Raw genomic sequence first — 25,151 nt, 5'->3', positions numbered from 1 at the left:
CTAGTAATTGTCAAGTGTCTGAGGCCAAATTTGAACTCAGGTCCACCTGAATCCAGGGCTGGTGCTTTAACCGCTGTACCACCAGGCTCTCTTAAACAAATCGTATAATAGAAACTCTAAGGGTAAGCTATGAGGAATCTTGTAACCTTCTGACATTCTGAATTCTTGAGTGACTACAGCTATAAAGAGATTATGAGGAATGAAATCTCCTTTTATCTCAAGGAAACTTGAAACCTCTTCATCTGTTCATCATCCTTGAATCTCCTAAATAACCTTTCTTCCCTGATAATTGTATAGAGTTTAGTTCTAGATATTACATAGTTTTAAGCATTTTCCTCTATTTCAGAAAGATTTTTTTTCCCCTCTCGTTGTATAGCTAGTTTTACCAGCACTTTCAGAATAGATAACATTCAAAGAGGGGGGCTAATAAAAAGAAAAAAAGAGACTTTTGTTTTCAGTAGTTTAGGAATATAGGCTAGCTATTCATTGTATGTTGACAAATTTGCGAGTATTCTGAAGCATAAGCTAAGCTGCTTCATTTCCATTTTTAAAAAATGAAAAAGGCCTTAAGGACAAAGTTATCATATTTGAAAGTTGTTTCTTAAATCTCACATAATCTGTATTCAAACAAGACAACTATGCCAATTATTATACATAACTTCTTTTCTCCTTGGCATAAAATATAAAAGATAAAAAAGGTAAGTTTTTGTCACAATTAATTTGTTAAATAGAAAACATTCAGCAATAAAATTAGAAACTATCTTATTAAATATTTTAATATTATATGTATAATAATATTATATATATATAAAACACTTAAAACACCTTTTTATTTTCACAATTATGTTTTATCAGGACTTTGTTAATAAATCTATCTTACAACCATCTTTATAAATATGAGGGAAGGAGAGTTATAAAAAATAATACAAATAAAAGTAAGAATTCAGGTGAATATTTTCTTTAAATTATAAATAATTTAACACAATGACATACAGTTCTTTAAATAAACTATGATTTTCAACTCATCCTGTGTGTGAGTATGGTTGTAGGTGTACATGTGTGTGTATATGTGTGTGAACATATATGTATGTATATATAAACACATACATATATGTGGTTGTTTATATATAATATGTGGTTGTAAATTTATGTAATATATTATTTGTAAATATATATATACATATATATATGGTTGTGTCTGTCTATCTATCTATCTATCTATCTATCTATCTATCTATCTATCTATCTTTCTATCTATCAATGGTTGTAAAATTCCATGTACTGGGTAGGCCAAAAGTCACAAAGAGATTTCAATATTTAATAACTCCTTTATTTTTTAGCTTATAATACCACAGCATTATATACAATATACAGGAATGAATTTACATTATGTGTAAAAAAGCTAATTTCATAAATGATAGAAAATAAAGCAAAATAATTTTCAAACAGTTATTAAAACATTATGACTTGGGGAAGCTAGGTGGCGCAGTGGATAGAGCACCAGCCCTGGAATCAGGAGGACCTGAGTTCAAATCTGACCTCAGACACTTAACACTTACTACCTGTGTGACCCTGGGCAAATGACTTAACCCCAATTGCCTCACCAAAAACAAAACAAAACAAACAAACAAAAAAACAACACATTATGACCTTTGACCCAAACTGTGTATATGTATGTAGAGTATCTAGACATACTACAAATAGAAAAGAATTAATTTAGTAGACAGATAGATGATAAATAGATGACTGATAGATGATACATACATGATAGATACATAGATAGGTATGTAGATTGATATAGAGATACAACGATATGTATATGAATACATATATCCATATATTGAGGGGGGAGGGAGAGAGTCCAGTCCAATTTTAAACTATTTATTATGAAGTGCCTTTACATTTAATAAATTAGATATGAATTCAAGGCAGACCAGGTGCCAAAAACATTTAAAGAAATTTGTCTTTGATTTATCCTGATCATGGATGCATGAAGAATTATACCCAAGAAACAGTACAATCTATATCCAACAAACATATAAACAGAAAGGAAGGATTCATTGTAAAGTGCAAGTGTGGGATAACCAACAGACTACTCTTGGATTGCTATTGTTCTCATCTTAGTTGCTCAGTCCAAATGCCCTTTGTTATGGAGCATTTATTGTGTTCATACAACATGCTAAGTGCTGAGAATAAAAAGAAAGGCAAAAAAGAGTCCCTGCTCTCATGGAGCTTATTTTTGAATGAAGAATATAATATGTAAATAACTAGTTACATTCAAGAGATATACAGAGAATATGGAAGAGAAGGCAGCTAAGGTAAATAAGGAAAAGGTGTCTTGAAGGTTTTATCTAGTAAAGCCTTGAAGGAAACCAGGGAAACTAAAAGCTGAGAAGGGAAGGGGCAGAGAATACCAAAAATGGGAGATAGCTGGAGAAAAGGAACAGAGATGGAGTGTAGTTGGAAATTAAAGTATGTGGAGGGAAGAAAAGAGTAAGAAAACTAGAAAGATGATAGGAAGGGAACAGGTTATGAAGAGCTTTAAATGCCATGAAGATAAGTTTATTTTTAATTCTTCAAAAAATAGGGAGCCAGTGGAGGTCACTGAGCAGAGTGACAGACCTACTCTTTAGACAAAATCATTTTGACAGCTGCTTGGATGATGGCTTGAAGTAGAGTGACACTTGGAACAGGATGACTCTTTAGAAGGCTATTGTAACAACTGAGATGGGGCATTAGAGGCCTAAAATATAATAGCAGCTCTGTAAGCACAGAGACAGGAAAGCATATGGGAGATGTTTAAAGGTAAAAAGGGTGAGTAAGAGTGAATGGTTGAGGATGACATCAAAGGTTGGGGCACCAACTGGGTGACTGGGATGATGGTAGTACTATTAACAATAATAAGGAAGTTCAGAAGAGAGAAAAGTGTGGAGAAGATGATAAATTCTATTAACAGAGATCCAGTCTTTCATGAATTGATGATGAGTGAAATAAGCAGAACCAAGAGAACAATGTCCACAGTATCAACAGCACTGTGTGATGATCAACTGTGATAAACTTAGCTCTTCTCAGGAATACAATGATCCAAGACAATGCCAAAAGACAAATGATGGAAAATGCTCTCCACATCCAGAAAAAGAACTATGGAATCTGAATGCAGATTGAAGCATACAATTTTCACTTATGTTGTTGGGTTTTTTTTAAGTAGCTGTTGTTTTTCTTTCTTGTGTTTTTTTGCCCTTTTATTCTGATTCTTCTCTCACAACATGACTAATGTGGAAATATGTTTAATATGAATGTAATGTATAACCTATATCAGATTGCTTGCTGGCTTCAGGAGGGGGAAGGGAAGGGAGGATGGGAGAAATATGTGTAACTCAAATTCCTATAAAAATGAATGTAGAAAACTATCTTTACATGTAATTGGAAATAAAATACTAAAATAACTTCTAATGTTTAAATTATAAGGATGAAATAAATAAAGTAATATAAATACAGTCTGAGATGTTCAATTGACAGTTGGAGTTGCAGGACTGAACCTAGGGAAAGAGACCAGGGCTTACTATATAGAACTGGAAGTTCTCTGAATAGAGATAACAACTGAAACCATTGAAGTTGATGAGGTCATCAAGTGAGATAATATGGAGGGAAAAAGAAGAGGGTTCAGAACAAAGCCTTGGGGGATATCCAAGGGTAGTAGGAATGATAAGCATAAAGAACCAGCAAACAAGACTAAGAGTGGCCACACACCCTAGAGGGAAACCAAGAGATAGCACTATTACACACACACACACACACACACACACACACACACACACACACACACACACACACTCCTAGAAAGGAAATATGTAGGAGAAAAAAAAATAGTGACATTGTCAAATGCTTCCAAAATTTTGAGGATGAGGATTGGAAAAATGCCATTACGCAGGGAATTAATTAAATGATCATTAATGCTTTTGTAGAGGGCAGTTTCTGTTGGCTGATAAGATCAGAAGCCAGATTGCAAGGTGTTTAGAAGATGAGGAGAAGAAGCAGGGGCACTGATTATAGATGGCTTCCTGAAGGAAATAAGCCATGAAGGAGAGTCAAAATACAAGATAATAGTTAGGGGGAATGGTAGGATAGAGTTAGCTTTTTGCTTGGTTTTGGTTCCTTAAATATGCGAATGCATGTTTGGAATTTTAAATTGGAGGAAGAGTGCCCATAAATAAAGACTGAAAAATAAAGAACAGTAGATATGATGGGGGATGGGGGAAATTGAAAGGGATGTGACCAAGGGTTTTATAGAAAAGTTGGCTTTGGCAAGGATATGAGCCATTACTTCATCTGAGATTGGAGTGAAGAAAGAGATGGTGGGGGAGACATCTGCATGACATGAGTTATGAATATGGGGTGGAAATGGTAATTGAAGGTTACTGTGGAAGGCATGTAGAGAGAGACAAGAACGTTTGGGACAGTGGGTTAGTAAACCAATCAGGTAAGAACACAATTTTAGAGTAGAGGATAGTACAGGGTTAAAATTGATCACAAAATAGTAGAAACAGAGAAGAGAGGAGAATGCAACCAAGTGCAGGGGTGATGGAAGTGCTGAGGAAGAACTAATGGAGGGAATAGAGGTATAACACAGCCATTAGACTAATTAATCCTTTGCTTACAGGAAAACATTGTGTCTCTGCTGCTGGGTTCATTCACTGATGGGTTGGGTCAAGTAGGTTACTCCTCAGTTCTAGCTCCTTACTAGACTCAGCTATTGCAGTCACTGGCAGACTATTAACTTTAGTTGCTGAACTTCTGATGGCTCTTCTAATTTCATATAAAAATAAATAGAAGGGATAAAAGAAACAGGCACCATGTTCTTACAGTCATATAATAATTTGTATGGGGAGATTAAAGCAGTTATAATCCCCGCTACTGTCCTTCTCCCACTAGAAAGCACTCAATAGTTCTTGTTATGTTTATAGAAAAAAAAAAGGCTTAGGGAGGAGCATATTGAAACCTTTTTTGTTGTTTGGGTTTTTTTTTGTTTTTTGTTTTTTGTGGGGGGCAATGGGGGTTAAGTGACTTGCCCAGGGTCACACAGCTAGTAAGTGTCAAGTGTCTGAGGCCACATTTGAACTCAGGTACTCCTGAATCCAGGGCTGGTGTTTTATCCACTGTGACACCTAGCTGCCCCATATTGAAAATTTTGAATGAAAAAATATTTCCAGTTCCAATATCAATCCTTTAAGCTCCAAAGCCAATCATAAAATGCCATGTCAGTTCATAGCACCATATTTGCTCATTCCCCAGTCTGTGTCTGTCTGTCTGTCTCTGTCTCTGTGTTTCACTTTATGTTTGTGTGTGTATATATTCATATATATGTATGTATATATGAATACATATATATATCCATCCATCCATCTATCTATCTACCTATGTAGGATTGAAAAGGAAATAATGTGTGTGTGTGTGTGTGTGTGTGTGTTTGTATGTGTTCTCTGTATAACACATTAGCAAGAGCATATGTTTGCATGCTCCCAGGACTGGGCTTCATTTGCTTTTTCCACATTATATATATAGACTTGTAAATGCTGATTTTTAGGAGTTTAAAGTGATTTAATAAGGAAAAGAGGCTTTCCTACACAGTATATATCTATTCTTTTAATGAACAAAAATTAACTGAGCACTTAAGAGTTCCAAGGAATTCTACTTAGCACTATGCGGGATACTTAAAAAAAAAAAGTGAGGCAAGGTCTTGGCACTGACAGAGTTTATATCCAATAAATACTTATGTACATATGTAATTATGGCTCTATTAGATACAAATTGTTAGCACTTCCATGTTTCCTTTGGCTCCAAACTATGATTTCATTGGTCTCTTGGTAAAGAAACTCTAGCAATAAAAATATGAAACTTATAGTCTTTGTGAACTACCTGGAGTACAAAGAGGTTGAAGGATGTGCCCATTGTCACAAAGCTGGTATATGTCAAATGTGGGAATTGAGCACATGTCTTCTTGAAACCAATTTATCTCTCTACCCATTATACATTCATTCCTCAACAATTCCTAAAATTTATAGAAAGGAATGCCCTAAGCTGGAGAAAGAAACTAGCTTAGCACCTGGTGAGCTAAATGGTCATATTTATTGCCTTGAAATGATCAGGAACTCTTCTCTCAGAAAAATTCCTCATCCACTAAGAGCTACTCTTGAGCTGCATGAACTATTTTATTAACTATTTTTCCTTGGATAATAAATAAATTATTTCTTAAAATAGAACCAAGCCCAGTGGTGCAGTCAGCTCAGGCAGAGTGTATCAGCAGTATCAAGATGAAGTTTTCAATCTGTCAGAGAAAAATGCATCTTAATTAGCCAATGTCATCACCCAAATTACCTAGAACATCTTGCATAGCAATAATTAGCATTGAACACATCTTGGTGAGTTAGTTTTGTTCCATAGCTGATTTTGTGCTGGCACACTGATTTCCTTGGATGACAGCCGGCAAGCATACCGAGAGTTATCAAAGATCTTTCTTCAATGCTCCTTATTTCCTACAATCCTGGCTCCCAATCTCAGGTCATAGAGCATTTAAAATATGTTCCAAAAACCATACAAAAGAGGTAATGCAGATTTTCTTGTAGAGACTGTAGAGAGTAGCAAAAACCCTTGAGACTCTCAGAAATACCATTTATTTTAATGTGTTCTTTTAAAAGCATAAAGATCTAATCTAATCCATGCTCTACAGCTTCAAGACATATATAAAGCATGGAATTTAAGTCAGATCATTCTTGTTTGCTTATAAACATTAAAATAAATCCTTTCCATTGAAACACAATCATGTTTAAACCAATTATGAAACATAAAATTAATCATAAATACCACCCTTAGGGTGAATTTTTCTGTGATGATCTTAAACAAATTATGTCAATTTACCAAACTCTGCTCTGTATTGGTTATCATCATTCAATTCCATTGGTTGACATGACTTGAGGGTGGTCAAAATTAAAATGAACTCTACAGATGACTCTAACTCAAATTGCCTTTGACAAAGTCCATTATCTAGGCATGGTTCTTCACTAAGCTAGACAAAAGGGTCCATCTCCATTTCTTTTGTTCCCTTGGGTTTGTCCCAGACAAGATTTGAACTTTCTGGATGAGGGGCAAGGAGGAAAGAAAGGACTGAAACTGATGTCTTGGTCGCCCCAAGAAATCCATTATTAAAAAATATTTTCTGACAACTTTAATGTTTCATCACAAGTCCAAGCTAAGGGTACAAAGCACATGTTGCACATATAAATGAGAGAAATTCTTATAATCCTTCAAAACTTCTTCAAATGAGAAGGTTTGAATTTAGATATTCCTTTGATTTGTAACATCACTTAAGACCTGGGTCAAACATCAGTTTACTAATCCCTAAAATGGGAAAGATAATACCTGTGGACTTCCTTGTAAGATTGTTGTGAAGATCAAATGAGATAATCTATGTGGAAACACTTTGCAAACTGTAAAATACCTATACAAATGTGAAATACCTATATGAACTGTCACATCTATGTTCTTACTCATTATAATTAAAATATTTATTGTCCTTAATCACATTTATGGTTTTACTTGGTACTATACAAATAGTATTACATTCCAGACCACATTGTTTTCCTTTAGGAGATTATAATTTCTAATGTACAATATGATCACTGATGTACAGGTATAAAATTGTTGTTGTCCCTTCATTCTCTCTTTTTTTTTGTGGGCAATGGAGTTAAGTGACTTGCCCAGGGTCACACAGCTAGTAAGTGTCAAGGGTCTGAGGCTGGATTTGAACTCAGGTACTCCTGAATCCAGGGCTGGTGCTTTATCCACTGTGCCACCTAGCTGCCCCTGCCCTTCATTCTCAAAGAGGATCATGACATTGGGAGGTGATGTCATGACTTGCAGTGAATTGGATTTGAGTGAGGGAGGGCTGTTCAAAGTCACCAGCCTCATTCTCTCCTCTAGAGCCATCTGAGTTCAGTGGCGAAATAAATATCAGGACAACTGAAGATGGCCCTGGACAGTTATAAAATATGCACAATATAACCTATCAATCTATACTTAATCCATATTTCATTAGTTAATTTTCTTATATGCAAGATAAAGGTCATAAACTTATAATCGCAGTATATCCTTAGGCTCCTTAGCTATGATGCTATATTAGGAGCACTTAAACTTAAGCAATAATCATGAAAAATCCTTTGCATTTACAATACATTCCTGTTCAGGTATCACTTCCTAATTTTAACCAAAAAATATTAATGTACTTCACGTTTCTCAGGTATAAAAATAACTCAAGAATTTCTATCTCTGATGTGTGTGTGTCTGTGTGTGTGTGTGTGTGTGTGTCAGTGTGTATGTATATGAGACAGAAATGATCAATTAACCAGGCCATTATTTTTTTATTAAACAAACATTTATTTGAATGCCTTATATTTTTCAGGCAATGGAATAATCAGTGTGAGCAGCTAAGTTACTTAAAAACTGGATGACCTCAAGGCAATCATTCTTCCTCTTGCACTCAGGACAAATAACGACAATCATTTATAAAATGAAGAGGTAGAAGTGTATGCCCTCTCACTTCCCCTTGACATTCTCAAGCTCTGAGCCTTGTTCCTATACACAGGAAACTCCCTGTATGAACAGGCAATGTTCTAAAGAATATATCCTAATTAATAGCCACACACATTAAAAAAAATGCTCAGTCACCGATGATTAGGGAAATGCACCTTAAAGCAACTTTAAGAATTCTTCCTCATACCTATTACATCAACAAGTAACAAAAATTCAAAATGACACATGTTGGAGGGATAGTTATCTCCCCCTCCATACCTGCTGAAACTGAGATCCTTTATTGTTTGTAAATTGTGGCTCTGTCTAGCTGCTCCTGTTACAAACTATGACATAAATTTGCCTATAAAACAGTTTCCAAGTATTTTAAACAGATTTTGATAGTACTATTCATATGTTTCTTTAAAACACCATCAACAACAATTATTTTTAGCTGAAGAAACAGTAAGCTGAAAGGAGTGACTTTATGGCCCTGAAATGAATTTTGAGTGACTTATAAATAAACCTATCTTGCTCACAAAAAGACAATTCAACTTTCAGATGCATTCTAGTCGAGGCATATATTGTCAGTACCAACTGATGTTCATTAGTGAACCAATACTGTGTGGGCAGAACAGATTGGAACATAGAAGTCCCCCCAGCAGTCCAGGAGCAAATGAAGAATTATATACAAGCCACATGGACTCCATGCCAGTCTTGTGGAATTGCCAGGTTTGATTGGTCTTCACTAGGTTAATTGATTAATGCTTTGGGTCTGATTCTTTCTCATCACTTTCTGCCTGTGTTCCCTTCTCCTGCTGTTATAGTTTGGCAAAAGGCTAGCCTTCCACCAACCCTTAGCCCACAGCACCAGTCTGAACTTGCCAAGTCCCTCCATGCCATCTCATACAAAAATTGTACCCCACAAAATTTCTGTGATATTGCTACTATTTGCCAGGACCCCCCCCCATTCTCCTGCTGCATGGATTAAGCTAGCAATAGACAAAGCCCTGTCATTGGTTTGACCAATTCATTAGTAGAGGCCCCCCCTCCTCTCACCAATGGTTAAATAAAAGAGTCGCTGAGTGAAGATACTAGTCCATCACACATGATCATTAACATGCTGCCTCACCTAGAGTATCCATTATGAAAGCCAGAACAATCATTTTAACAACAACTACTGGGTATTGCAGGGTGGTTGGCATCACTACTGGAGTCTATGCATTGTCACTTCTAATAATTGATCTATGGGTGGTAGCTCTGGCTGCTTCAACAAAGACTTGATAAAGAATAGAAAGAAAGGTGATTTAATAGGACATTGTAAACTTAGGAATCTTGTCAATCAAAACAAGCAGAGACTCATTTTTCTCTCCAGTTCTTAAATTGATATTGGAGTATGGCCAGTTTTCATTAAATTAAATAATAACTCATATTTCTAAAATACTTTTTTAAAATAGTGTCCTCATAAAACTTCTGCTATCACCCATTATATGAATAAGGAAACAGATTTTAAAAATATACCAGAATCATAAAATTTCAGAGTCAGAAGGAATCTTGATGGCCACCTAGTAAAATTTCTCATGGAAAAACTATTCCTTTTTTCAATAAGTAGTTAAAACAGCTTCCATTTATATAGTACTTTATGGTTTGCAAAAATACTTTATATATGTACAGACCATCCCCAAAGTCTTGGTGGAGTTTTAAGCTTTAATAGCTTAAAATTACACTAAGATTTTTAGGAAACCCCATATAATAACACTTGAACTTCATAACATTCTTTTGAGGTTAAGTGATATTATTATCTTCATTCTACAGATGAGGAAACTGGAGCTGAGAGAGGTTAAGTGACTTTTCTAGAATCATGAAAATAATTAGTGTCCACTTTAGGATTTTTTTTAAATTTATGAAATAAAGCAAGCATTTCCTTAACATAGTACAATAAAAAAGATGAGAAAAATTATAAGAAAATTCATTTGCTATAGGATTTAAACTCAAATGTACCTGCCTTTAATCATACCAGCATGCTCTCTGTTGTGCCTGAGCAACTCCCAATAAGCATGTAATATGTGTGGACTATGTGTCAGTAATTGTCCCACTGGCTGAAGGATACAAATGTGAAAGAAATAAAGCCTTGACTCTCTAAGAGTTTACATTACACTCTAAAATCTGTCCAACAATTTTTTAGACTTTAGTTGAAAATCTCCAATGAGGGCAACCCTAGCAGCACCTAAAGCAAGCCTTCCGTTTTTGGAGAACTCTAATTGCTAGAAAGCTTTTTTCCCCCTCTCAGAAAAGGGTAAACTTGCACTTTTTTAGACCCATCCACTTCGGGGGGCTATTTTCTTCTGGGGCTAAAAAGCACAAATATATTTCCCCCTTTCAGGTGTCAAATTAAGTGATTTGTCCAAGATCAAACAATTCTAAAAAGGTGGCACTTCTCAATCAATGTCCTTTTCATAAGGCAGCCATAGTAACTTTCATAGAAGCCTTCACTTTGATAATAAATTCCTACCTGGCACACCCAGGTGGCACAGTGGATAAAGCACTGTCCCTAGAGTCAGGCAGCCCTGAGTTCAAATCTTACCTCAGACACTTACTGGCTATGTGACCCTGGGCAAGTTACTTATCCCCAATTGCCTTAAACATTCTGGACCATCTCCAGTTCATCCTGATGTATATCTTGCCACTGGACCCAGATGGCTTTGGAGGAAAAAATAAGGTGGGTGACCTTGCACAGCCCTCCCTCACTTAAATCCAATTCACATCACAATGACTGTAAGTCATTCCATTACCTATGGTCCTATTCAAGAATGAAGAACCACCAACAACAACAAATTCCCACCTATATAAGGATTTCCTATTTTATAAACTACTCATGCCTACTGGAAGGCAAATATACTTTGGAGTTTATGCACAGATATCTCCCTTCCTATCAGCCCTTTACTGCTGAAATCACTCACCTGGAGAGCAATCATGGAAGAGGTAGAAAGTTTCTGATCATTTAAATTTGATATCACTCAGGAGCTATCTGCCAAAGTCTGCACTATCTAAAACACCCTAGTTTTCTGGCAAGAAGCCCAGATTCTAAGATTGTATTGGTAAACACCTGTTGTTGGCAATACCTTAAAGTAGGTGCTATGTAAATTTTCCTTCTTCAGTTAAAAAGCAGATTAGGAGATCTCATTGACAAGAAAAGTTATATATTTCCCTTTCCTCAACACAGGATATTGGGGTTCAGGAGCATTGTCCCAGTATTATATGATAGAAAGAGCATAGATTTTAGAGTAAGATTACATGGGTTTGAATCTAAGCTCTGCCTATGGGACCTTGGACAAGTTATTTCATCTCTCTGTACCTCCCTCATATGTGAAATGAAGAAGTCGTACTTAATTATCTCTATGATGTTATGAATTCATCTTTGAGACCATAGTTATCAACTTCTTTCATGTGCCTCAGTTGCAGAACCTATTATTACCTAGATTCCTGATATCTTTTAGGCTGGGAAAATCCACTGTCATGACTTTTCTGTACTTAGCAGCCCTTACTAGAGGGCCTGGCACAGAGTTAGCAACTAATAAATGCTTACTGACTCTCTAACTCACTGCTGAGCAGTCAAGAAATCTGTGGGTAAGGAAATGCATAATCTCCCCTGCCCTATGTCCCCTTGACAAGAACACTGGCCCTTTCTGTCAAGCTCTGTTTTGTCCCATGAAAAGGAACATGTTAAAAAAAGAAGGCAATGGAAGGAAAAGGAAGACAAGGCAAGATAAGACAAAGGAAGGGAATGGGTGGGGAAAGGAGGGGAAGGAAAAGGAGTGAAGGGAAAAGTATTCACTATCTAACTTTCTTTTATAAGTTAGCATAGAGCAGGAAGAGAGGTTTTTCATCCTCTTGAATCCTTAACAATCATCCTTAGGGCACCCCAGCCCCTAACCCTCCCTAAAAGCCCCTCCCCCCTCAACAAAACAAATATGATCACTGTTTTCATTCTGAGGTACCTACCAGATATCACCAAGCCAAACCACCTCATAAGACTTGAAAACGGATTGATCAAAAATAATTCATAAAGGGATTCCCCAACTCCCCAGATCAACCCACTTCATTCTCTCTCACACTTCCATATTTATATATATATATGTGTGTGTGTGTGTGTATACACACACATAAAGCATATTATATATTTATGTATATATTATATATACATATATACATGTGTATCATATATACATATATGTGTGTATATAAATAATATGACACACTGCAGATGGAAAATGGCAACAAAACTGAACAGCAAGAAGATATCTAATTTTTCTTTGGAATTAAAATTTCAAAGGGCCTTTCAATTTTCCCAGGCTGCTCCTTTTCACAAAACCTGTTCTTTTAACACAAATGTTTTCTTTTCTTGAAATATTATATGCTTATAACTTCTGAAACACCATTATCTCCAAAGAATCAAAATTTCCAGTGAACCAAAAGTCAATAGAGAGATACAAATTGGGCATAAGTAGATCTCAGCATATTTCCAATGGTTATCTAAGGTATATATGTGTGTATATAAGTATACATATATATTTATGTATCTCTATATATTTGCATATATATGAATTGGTCAGGCAGCAAGACTGAAGGACAAGAGATAGGCAGTCTGAGCAGCACCTTTCTGCTCTCAAAATGTAAAAAAGGTCCAAAAGGTCTCTAGTATTTGAGGTTAATCCTCTAAGGAGGCTTTATGGAAGAACATGGGCAAGTATTGCTCAAAATAAGAAAGTAGAAATAGGTTGATATGTTCAATAATAGGATTACCTGCTCTAATTAGAAAATGGATCCTTTGAACTGTTGCAGTGCTAAAAGGAAATCCAAACATTTTTTTGATTTAGGATAATGAGGCTCATAGGTAACTGATCAGTTACATTTAGTGGAAACTCCACTGGACTTAGAGCCGGAAGATCAGGGCTTAAAGGGAAGGGGCTCTACCATTCAGTAGTCAAAGAGGTAGGAAAAGCCATATAAGTACTATGAGCCTCATTCTCCTTATCAATAAGAAACACTAATACATAAACTGTTATGAGTGAAGTGCTTTGTAAATTGTAAAGGGGGATTTAAATATTATTACTATAGCTATTATTATTTGGGGATATTTAATTAACAGATACACAGATCCTACTTTTGGATTATAATAACTTGCTCATCTGGTACTCTGTCAACTTGAGCAAGTCTTTTCACCTCTCCAGCACTTAGTTCTTTTCTAAAATGAGGAAGCTGAACTAAATGATTTGTAAGGCATATTCCAACTCTAAATCCTATGAACCAATAAATTCTACCCTTAGCTCAATGATCACTTTTTTCTTTTCTTTTTTCTTTTTTTCACGGGGCAATGAGGGACTTGCCCAATGTCACACAGCTAGTAAGTGTCAAGTGTCTAACTCCAGATTTGAACTCAGGTCCTCCTGAATCCACCTAGCTGTCCCTCAATATCTACATTTTAAAAACTGTCTCATTCCATTTACAATGAAGTAATAATAATTCCTTCTAATAAGATTAAAAGCAAATATTACATCCTCTTAAATCCCCCTGTTTATTTTTCTTATAGTATAATTTTAATACAAATTCATTTGCTTTGTCCCACAAAGCTGATACTCAAAGACATATCGGGCTTTTAATAAAACCCATTTCTAAAACTTCAGGGCAATTTTCCTTAATTATTTCTCAGAATATTGTGTCCAGATTCTTTTTTTTTAATGATAACTTTCAGGTAGACTGACAATTATCTTTCCTTGATGTTTGCCAGATCAGTTTTGTTTTGCTTTGTTTTTAATGTTTTAGATTCTCTTCTATTTTTCTATTTTTATTATTTCTTGGTGTCTTATAACATCATTCAATTCTACTTGCCCAATTCCAGTTTTCAAAAAGTTATTTTCTTCCTTAAGGTTTTGTATATATTCTTTTTCCAATTGGTTAACTTTCTTTACATAATTTTCTTGCATTGCTTTAATTTTTTTTTCCTGATTTTTCGTCACTCTCTCTTAGTTGTTTTTTGAATTATTTTTTGAAAGTTCTTCCAAGAGTTCTTTTTGGGCTCATGACAATTTGACATTACTCTTTGGGGTAGGAGTGGCTTTTTCTTCCTTCACTATCTTCCTCTGAATATGAACCCAGACCTTCAAAGATATGTATGATCAGGTTATTTTTCTTTGTTTACTCATTTTTGTTTTTAATTTGCTTTGTTTTATTTTTAGCAGTTTATCATTATTGTTATTGTTTTAATCCCAGGATATAGGTAATGTCTTAGGTCTCAGGTCCTATTTACTGTTATTTTCTGAATTATGGCTAGGGGTTCAGCTTCAGGAACATTTCTCCCCCTCTCCTAAGTCACAGTTAGAGCTCCTCTCCACACTGTCTCAAAAATGTTCTTGCTCCCTGTGGATATATGCTTGCTCTTCCTCATCTAACAGTCACAGTCTGGGATTACATCTGGTCAGTATCAATAGCTTTGACTTCTGGAAACAGGATGGGGTCATTCAGTCTTCCCTCCTCAGTGTCTTTATCTTCAGATGAAAGTTTGTGAGGTAAAAGTTCATGAGGTGAAAGTTCCTAAAGTGAAGTTTCTTGAGGCTGTGAATGAGATGAAAAAGTTGAGGTGAAATTTCCTGGGGCTATTCTGCTTTCTGACAAAGCTGCTCCAGGGAAGGCTGTTTGGTGATTCAGTGGAATTGGCCTAGGGGTGTTGACACTTGACTCAGGTCAAGGCTCAGGCCCTAGAGTCTTCTCTGAGGTCCTCTCAAGTTGTCTTAGGAGGAAAACTGCTTTACCCTTTTATTTTAGCTGCCCTATGTTCATTTTGTGGTGATTTTCTGTCTGTGGAGGAAATCAGAAAGACCTGGAAATATCTGATCTACTTCATCATTTTCCTAGAATATATCTGCCACATCTGGAATGTATTGTGCCTGTGTGTGTGTGTGTGTGTGTGTGTGTGTGTGTGTGTGTGTGTGTGTATCTAACACATGTATGAGGCACCTAGGTAGCACAGTGGATCGAATTCCTAGACTGAAGTTAAGAAGACTGATCTTTGTGAGTTCAAATTGGGCCCCAAACACTTACTGTGACTATGAACAAGTTTGCCTTAGTTTCCTCATTTGTAAAATGATCTGGAGAAGGAAATTGTAAATCATTCTTATATCTTTGCTAAGAAAACCCCAAATGGGGTCAAGAAGAGTCAGACAATAGTGAAATGACTGAACAACAGCAATGTAGGCATTACATATGGAACTTGCCAAGCTTCCAGATCAAATGGCTTTGTAAGCTTCACAATGCACAGCAATGAAATGGTAAGCTACATATTTGACACTGATTTTAACCACATAGTCCTTCTATAAATATTTTGTAACTAGGACACAAAGTGTATCACTAGTTTCATTATATAAAGTTATTTCGTCTTTAAGAGGAACACTGAAACGAATGGTACCTTGATGACAAAAGTTATTCATAACTTTCAGCAAGCTGACTGAAATGTCAGGGCGGGGTCAAAGGAGTCTCACTCACTGACCATCAGAACAAAATGAAGAAGCTCTTGAACAAATGGATCTAATCTGAGGCAATAGAAGAGGTGCTAGTGTTGGAGGCAGAGTTGGAATCTTGACTATACCACATGCTTTGCATTGAGTACATCATTTCTTTTAGCTTCCTTATGAGACAGTGGGTTCAACCACATTAGATGTTTTCATAGATGACCACATATCAGAAATTCTGTTGACAGGTTGTTGTATAGGTAAGAGTTAGAGTGGATGGCCTCTGAGGTCCATCTTGACTGAGATTCTTTGATTCTCTTTGGCAAGGTGATCATTATGGTCCCTCCAAGTTTAAAGTCTTTAAATCCTATGTTCCTGTACATCACTGATTAGAAAATACAAATGTTCAGTCATCTGCTGAAGATGGGATCTTCGTTATTGTGCAAATAATATTACTGCCTGAATCATAATAGTGATGTTTTTAGGGAGATACAATGTTGTATAGGGAGAAATTTGGGGCATTCTCCTCTCTCAAGGAGGGCACGTGACTCTATGAATACAGGAATAGGTTCTTTGCATGACTCAGAATTTGTTTTTATCATTTTAGGTGAAGGGAAAATATCTTCTTGGCATGCCAACATTCAGGATTTGGAGCCAGCTCAGGATGGATGCCCTGAAGAGCAAGGGATGATCTTTGGCAATAACCTTTGGTGCCCAACCAATTGGTAAATGAGAGAAGGATAAATCCAGTTACAATGCTATCAACTTGGTGGGATTAGTACCATGCATCAAAAGGACTAAATTTAAAGATTCTTTCCCAAGAGATCAAAGGTAGTATAAGAGTATATCTACAAGATAAAAGGGGAAAATGTTTGAGCTTTTATTCTTGCCTATGACTTTGAAGTGAATTTTCTTTGTATAGGCTAATGGATGCTAGGTAGTTAAATGGAATTAGGACAGTAGTCACTGATAACTAACTTTGTGGGAGAAACCCATCCCCTGGGTGCTTAAATTAATGACAGTAGAGAAATATCCACAAACTCATGAGGGAAGGTAATAAGTATTTGTTTTGTTTTGTTTTGTTTTTGGCAGGGCAATGAGGGTTAAATGGCTTGCTCAGGGTCACACAGCTAGTAAGTGTCAAGTGTCTGAGTCTGCATTTGAACTCAGGTCCTCCTGAATCCGGGGCAGTGCTTTACCTAGCTGTCCTGGTAATGAGTATTTATGAAGCACTTACTACTACATGTTCATTGTGCTAAATGCTGGAGATACAAACACACAAAAAGACAAAGATAGTCCTTGCCTTAAAGGAGCTTATATTCTAATAGTGGAAGTCAACATACAAAAGGTTGCCCCAAGTACCCAATAGGAAAGATATATGCAGATTGAGTCTGAAACAGTAGGCCTGAGCTTACTGGCTTTGTGGGTGGGTGTGCATGCTCCTGTGTGTAGCATGATTTCTATTGCCTCTCAGTGGAGAGACAGACAACCCAGCCCACTTAAACTCAGGAAATTTGTGGTTCAAGTCTTGAGTCTAACACACATTTAATGACTTGATGCTCCAAGTAATTATGTGATTCTATAACATTCAGAAAGTTTATTGATTTGTATTGGTAGGAAGATTTTCCTCATCTGGAATTCCTTCTACCCCCAAAAAGTCACCTAATCCAATAAACATTAATTAAACACATATGACATTCCAGGAGCTGTGTTTTACTCTGGGGATATGATTAATAATAATAATAATAAAGACAATTTCTACCCTGAGTGAACTATAGTCTAAAGAGGGAGATAATACACAAAAAAGACAAGAAAGAAGGGGAAGAAGAGGATGAGGAGGATGAAGGACTAACCAGGAACTACTATGATCCATTAAATTGAGAACAGTTAGAGTAGCTAGATAGTGCAGTGAAAAGAGTGACTGGCCTGAAGCCTCTTTCCTGAGTTCAAATCTGGCCTCAAAAACTTAGTAGCTGTATGATCATGGGCAAATCACTCAACCCTGTTTGCCTCAGTTTCTTCATCTGTAAAATGAGCTGCATAAAAAATGGCAAATCACTCAAGTGTTTCTGCCAAGACAACCCCAAATGGGGTCACAAAGTATCAGACATGACTAAAAATGACTCAAGAACAGAGCAGCAGATGCAAGGTGAAGTCATCTGAGAGTTCAGTTTCTGCCCTCTATAAAGGAAGGCATTAGGAAGCATTTGGTACTCTGACTTCAAAACCTTCCAAACAAAGGGATGAATTTGGTATTCTGCCTTCCAGGCTTCCCAACAAAGGGGAGAGGAAGCTGAGGGAGGTGTCCTCAATCAAGGTTTTGAGTTAGCACCATGGTGATGAGATTAAAACTCATGCTGGGAGGAGCATCTTGTTCCATGGAGTTGAGACTAGGCAGCAGGTGCAAGGTAGAGTGAAAATAAATAGCAACAGTGCAAAATTGAAGCCTTGGTTTTTTTTTCCATAAGAAGCATTTAATATATTTTCCTCTTCAGATTTCTAGTATCACTTTGGCTGGATCTCTTTTTAATATTTCAGGTTTAATTTCTTTTTCCTTTACTCATTAGATTGTAAGTGCCTTGATTTCAGGGGTGTGGCATAAACTTATATATAAAATTATTTTAAACTTATTGCCTATCACAGTATCTGGAACATAAGAAGCAATTTGTAGTTCTAGTGACTTCCTTCATAAAATGAATTATGTTGATAAACTTTTTAGAAAATCTGTCTATTGCAAGATTTCATGTATATCAATGAGATGTGAAGTTAATTAACCTTGTTAAATCCATAAACATAACCTCCAAACATAGGCATTTTTCTTAGCTTTTCTAATGACAGGTGACAGTTGTATATATTACCAGGGATTTCCATTTGCACAGGTGACTTTGGACTTGTACAAGTGTACAAGTAATGGGTATTTGAAATTCTGAATTTGTATGGGCTTTTTTTTTCTAATTAAGTGACCTCTGTTGTAGCTGTGTGAATTATGACTATCTATATAAATTTCACCAGTACCAGATGTTCTACCAGATGAGGGTGGTTATATAGCACAAAATATTCCATATTCTGAGATGGTATTAATCCTATAGCACTGACACAAGTCACCTTTAACTTCAAGAATATAGTAAGGCCATAGAGGTCAAACTGAGATGACTAAATACTATAGTAAAGTGGATTGCCTACAATTCTTGGATTGTCAGATGTTGAATGGTATGTTTTCATCTTTGCAGAGTAGGGAAACAATGACTGAATACCAAGGCTCATTGACTGCTTTTAAGCCCCTATAGAACCACTTCATGTCATCATTCTGACACTTGCTGAAACTCAGTTGCCAATTGCCAATTCTACCAACCATATTGCTTATGTAGATTGCATGCCAACTTCGTATCATTCCATCATCAATCCAGGTCAGGTATCTGTCATATATAACACTCTGGTTTATCATGTACTGCCATCATTTTTTATTAAACAGATTCTAGTATCTCTGCCTCTTCTAGACAAATTTATTGAACAATACAGATTTGTAATCGATTGAACAGTTCCACAGCTTGGTAGCTCTGTAAGTGGAATTAAAGTTTGATACCTTGCCATCTCTGTACTTTGACAGCTGGCTTCACAAAGACTTATAGACAAGAACAGAATAAAGGGAGATCCTGAGGGAATATGGTATTAGATTAGTCATTTTTGATAGGTAAAATAAAGCAAAGTTAGTATAGCTTGGTGGCAAAGTGGATAGAGGGCCAGGCCTATGTCAGGAAGACCTGAGTTCAAATCTAGCCTCAGACATTTACTAGCTATGTGACCCAGGACAAGTCACTTAACCCTGTTTGCCTCAGTTTCCTCATTTGTAAAATGACCTGGAGAAAAAAAATGGCAAACCAAGCCAATATCTTGGCCAAGAAAAGTCATGAAGAATTGGACATGACTGAAATGATTGAAGAATAACAACACATGTTCTAGATTCTCAGCAATCGCTTATCTAAGAGGGTATTTGAGTGGAGAGCACTAAGGGTACAAAAAGTGTTAGAGAGTCTTGAAATGAATAATCAAGAACACCAATTTCTGCCTCCTAGCTATGCTGAACATTATTGAAAAATAGTTAATTAACATTAGTGTTACAAAAAGAGAACCTGGATGAATCTTGGTACTAAACTTGGTTATAATTTCTATTTCTTTGCCTATCTGATTGTAATATCACTTTGAGGACACCTTTCAGCTTTGAGGTCCAAAGAAAGTCATTGGCTACATGTTTGGTTACTCTTAGTATCAAGTGGGGACATTCAGTATTCTTTAGCAAGATTAATAGTATATAGCTATGTGATGATTCTGCAAAATGATCTGTGATCTCATATATATCATATGTATATATATATAATGTATTTATATATACTTTATATTAACAAATAGGCATATACATACATTTATGTATGTATTATATATAGTGTATGTATATCTATATTGCATATATAATGTATACATACACTACACACACATATATAGTATATATTCCCAAGTGGAAATAATCAGTATATAGTATCTTTAGAAAAATAATCTCAGTCTTGTAACACTTAGAATCTGTGAAAGGATTCCTTAAAGAAGAAGGATAGTAAATATCAAATTTCAAGGTCATCATTCTTGTTGGCAAACTTCAAAAATGGATAAAATAATGTTGACCTTTACTATATCCCTTAATCATAGTTACAGTGGAAGGCAGTAGAGGTAACAGAATGCCATCTCTTGGTGTTCTAGCATGGCCTTCAGCTTGCCAGAGACCTCTCTGCACCACCCACATTTATTTAGTAGGCTCTGGTCTCTGATAGTATCAAATGATTTAGGGAGGGCACAGAAAGGGATGTGGAGCTTTTGATATAAACAGCAGAGATAGCTTTTCCTTTAGGTATCTTTTCTCTGATCATCTCTTCTTTATGACAGGCAGAGAAGGGTATGTCTGCTGTGCAGTGGTGAATGAGGAGCTTGCAGTCCCACTCCTGATATTATCATTGCTCAAAAGAGAGAGGAGAAAGTGCAATATCTTGAGCTATTGATTTGATGCTTTACAAACATAACAAGTTGACTTCTCTGACATGGCTTTTGATCTGAGTTTCCTCTGTCATTCTGAGCTCTTCTCATTTTTTTTCAATTCTCCTTAATACTAAGACAATGTCTGTGCACTGCTGCTTTAAACAGCATTGTCTTCACTGCCAAAACTCACAAATAAACAAAGATTTTTTTTTTTAAACACACGACCTGCTAGAGTACATGCCTTCTAGGTACAAACTAAAATAATGTTGGCTTACATCAATCATACAAGTGCAAAACATCAGTCTTACTTCTGAGAATATAAAATAAATTCACCACTATCCTGTCACTAACTAAGGTGAAGGAAAAGTAGCCTTCTGGGATTTCTCTAATCGGCTTTGACAACTGTAGCACATGATTCAGGATGATTTAAATGGTCTGTGACAAAAAGATAGTTAACAGTCTGTGAAATGTCCATTATCCTTAGTTGGAAGGATCCTACTGATTAAAGACCTTCTCTTTGTCCCATGGGGCATTAGAGAGCAGGGAAACCCTAGTTCAACAACAACCAACAAAAAGCAATCAATCTGAGATAAACCTGTTAATGTTTTATGAATGTGTTCTGAATACCCAAAGGGGGCAGGTTAATCGATAAAACAAAATAGAGCAGGTCATTCAATGTCCCCTATTTAATAATGTTCTCAAAGTTAAAAAGGCAACCCTTGTGTAAGCAGGCTCTAGAGTGGTGTTACATAGGCCTATCATAATTATAGTCCATCCAAAGTGACAATGTGGACTTTTCTTTCTTGGAGGGGAAAGGATCATGAGTTCTGGGCAGGGAGTGACTATGGGAGTTGGAATTAGACTTTGGATTTGTAGGAACAGCAAGTACCAGGCTCAGAGCTATTCACCCTTCCTTGCTATGTAAGGGGAACCCAGGATGTCCTGTTAGACTATAAGTCCCATAAGCCTATGTAGTCACACTCTGGAATCTGCTTAAACTCAGAAAATGTATCCTTTTATATTATATTAGACAGAATTTGGCATAAGCATACCATCATATGTTTTAAATGAAAAATGTACACTAAACAAAAGTACATATGCTGAGTGGTCAATTGTTTTTTCAGTCAATAAAATTTAATTTGACCTATCAATGTATTCTCAGATTTTACTTTGGTTTTAGAAAAATCTAATCTTTGAGATAAAATTCACAGTCCTTTCCTAGACTGGTAGTTTAATGTCAACAGAAAAAAAGCAAAAACAAAAAACATTACATCTTTGACATCATTCCATCAAAGACACCTATGCAATTATTCATATGTGATCCACTTGGGGAAATCATTCACACTAGGTTTAGTGACAGGCTACGTATCAACCTCATGCTTCACTGAAAATGAGTGAAGTAAATTGTCTAAACACTGACTCCAAAAGTCAAATGTGATAGCCATAGAATAACAGTACCAGGCCAGAGTAATCCAGACATTACTCATGCAGGTCCCATGGGAAATGGAAGAAGGATTGGGTTTGTCATCTGAACAGTTTGTGGTGACTAAAGAGAATGAGAGCCACTCTATTTATGTAATAAAAACAAAAGATAATAAAACATCAGATTACACAACAGCCCTTGGTGTTCAGTTCTAGGTCAAAATGGGTATTATTTAGAGGGAAGCATTCTTTCTCTTTGATTTAACAAGAGGTACTTGTAGGCAATACTATTATATAGTTCTTGCAGGTAAGGACATATTGAGCAAGTTCTCTGAATAGGTTGAATTTTTTAAAAAAAGAAAAACAAAACTTCAACAGAAGAAAAACTACTTACACCAGAATAGAAAGGCTCGCCAGACACACATATCACATCCTGCTCCTGGATCATCAAAATATCTTTGGCTAGGTGCAGTCGCACTTTGAAAGGCTCCTGATTACCATCCTGCAGCAAACAAATTCCTGTCTTTGTCTTTGGTGAGAAAAAAAAGGAAAGAAAGAGAGGGAGAAAATGTGCTTAGTTTCCAGATTGTTAATTCAATGGCCAAATTACATTAAAACATCATGAATAAATAGCATTTGTGAGCTGGGGAAATAACCCTGATGTATCTAAGATTAAAGCTTTAACAGAGCTGCTTGTTCATAAAGAAAAAGAAAGTGACCTTTTAAATAAAAGTAAAGCTATAAGGAAATTGAGTTTGTCTGTGAGAAAATGAACATCAAACTTCTTTGGTAAAAATGAGAATTTTTCTGCCAGTTTTCCTAAATAAAATCAAATCTAAGTCTTGGTTTTGAATGGTTTTGAATAGCAGGGTGACCATATAGAACACAAATTATCTTTCTTAACATTACTTTTGTCCTTCAGTAGTTACTCATTTCCTTTTACACAACTACATGCAATTGATATATAGCAGGAAGTTGATTTGGAGAAATTTATCATGGTTCTGGACATGGGTATTTTGTCTTCATGTACAGAGACACACACACTCTGGCCCCTTCCTACAGGGCACAAACAATCTCTGTAAAAAGTGATCTGTTGATTCATGCCCTTTAGCAGGGGACAAGAGCATATGTGTCCCTCTCCATGGAGCCAAAGTATTTAGGTCCAGCTCTATGAGAAGAATTTCAACCCAATATTCCCCCTCTCCCCACAGGAAAACAAAAAGCTAAATAGGATTGAGTAAAAAAAAAAAAATTAAAGGTTCTGTGGAGACGGAAGAGACATTAAAATACACCACTAAACCAAATGCTTCTTTTGAGTTTGGGGTTTCCTAAGTATTTGGTGTTAACCAAGCCACATAAATCCTTAGCTAATAATTCACTCAAACTCTCCCACTCCATGAGATCCTCATAAGAATCCAGCCAAATGATAAACATATGAGATAAAACAAGGGGTTTCTACCACAAAAGGGTATAGGAACTGGACAGGGTATTTACTCAGTTGATTCTTTTCTTAATCACTTAATCACTACAAAGATTGTAATAGGAAGACTACCTTAATCTTTCTTTCCACATATACCTTCAAATACATTCTCAGTATTAAAAACTATAAAGTAAAACATAGAGTAATATACGGATGCCTAGGCTTAAAGGGAAAACTGTCCCTAGCATGCCCAGTTATCTTTAGATTTTAGAATTTCTACATGAATTGTTTATTTCTTTTCACTTACAACATTTTCTTTTAAAATTAGTATTCTTATACATTTATAAAAATCATAAAATGAATGATTAATTCTATTTAAATATGCAATGGCATTGCTTGGAAGTGAATTCACCATCATTTTGACTCGAGGATAACAGGTTCTAGAGTCAGAAATTATACAAAAAGTTTTCTAGGATAAACTCTTCATTTTACCCACAAATAAATTGATGCATTCTCAGTGTAAACAATGATCTCTCTCTATTGAAATGTTTCTCTTTCTTCAAAGCCCACCTCAGATAACATCATGACGAAACTTTTCCAGCCAGATGTAATCTCACCTTCTTTTGAATGTTTTGAGACATTGTGATCCCTTTCATTTTTGTTTTTCAGTTGTTTCAGTCACGTCTGACTCTTTGTGACCCCATTTGAGGTTTTCTTGACAAAGATACTGGAGTGGTTTTTCATTTCCTTCTCCAGCTCACTTTACAAATAAAGAAACTAAGGCAAGCAGGTTTAAATGATGTGTCCAAGGTCACACAGCTAGGAAGTGTCTTAGGCCAGATTTAAACTCAGGAAGATATGTTTACCTGACTTCAGTCTAGGAACTTTGTCCTCTGTACTACCTAGTTGTCCATTACACCTTTAATACATTATCCCTTATAGTCTGTCAAACCTTCAAGGACAGGGATTCTGTAATTTTTTTTTCTTTAACCCACAGACCATGACATTTGCAAACTGTGACTTGTACACAATAATTGAAATAAAAGGCATCATCAAGCAGATGCATGACCAGAAAAGGGAACTAGCTTATCAGGATTGAAGAATGATGAATAGGAAACAAACAGCCTGAGTGCTATACTACTACACATGAAATATTAATAAAAATCAGACAACAGCCTCCACGACATTAGGTGGATCCTCTATGGAGCAGTTGTTCACAC

At 36.0% G+C, this 25,151-nt stretch overlaps 1 protein-coding gene across 8 annotated transcripts in view; it reads right to left on the bottom strand.

The window, feature by feature from the left end:
• Window positions 1-25,151, bottom strand: part of SNTG1 (syntrophin gamma 1) — a 1,086,140-nt gene that overhangs the window by 444,918 nt on the left and 616,071 nt on the right. For all 8 annotated transcript variants that reach the window (XM_043977923.1, XM_043977920.1, XM_043977919.1 and 5 more), the window contains one exon: window positions 22,906-23,040. In XM_043977923.1, the coding sequence (XP_043833858.1) occupies window positions 22,906-23,040 (135 nt within the window). The remainder of the gene's footprint in view (window positions 1-22,905; window positions 23,041-25,151) is intronic.

Source organism: Dromiciops gliroides, chromosome 1, assembly GCF_019393635.1.
Source record: "Dromiciops gliroides isolate mDroGli1 chromosome 1, mDroGli1.pri, whole genome shotgun sequence".
Classification (NCBI taxonomy): domain Eukaryota; kingdom Metazoa; phylum Chordata; class Mammalia; order Microbiotheria; family Microbiotheriidae; genus Dromiciops; species Dromiciops gliroides.
Note: the sequence above shows the minus strand (reverse complement) of the source record. Positions and strands in the feature narration are given on the sequence as shown.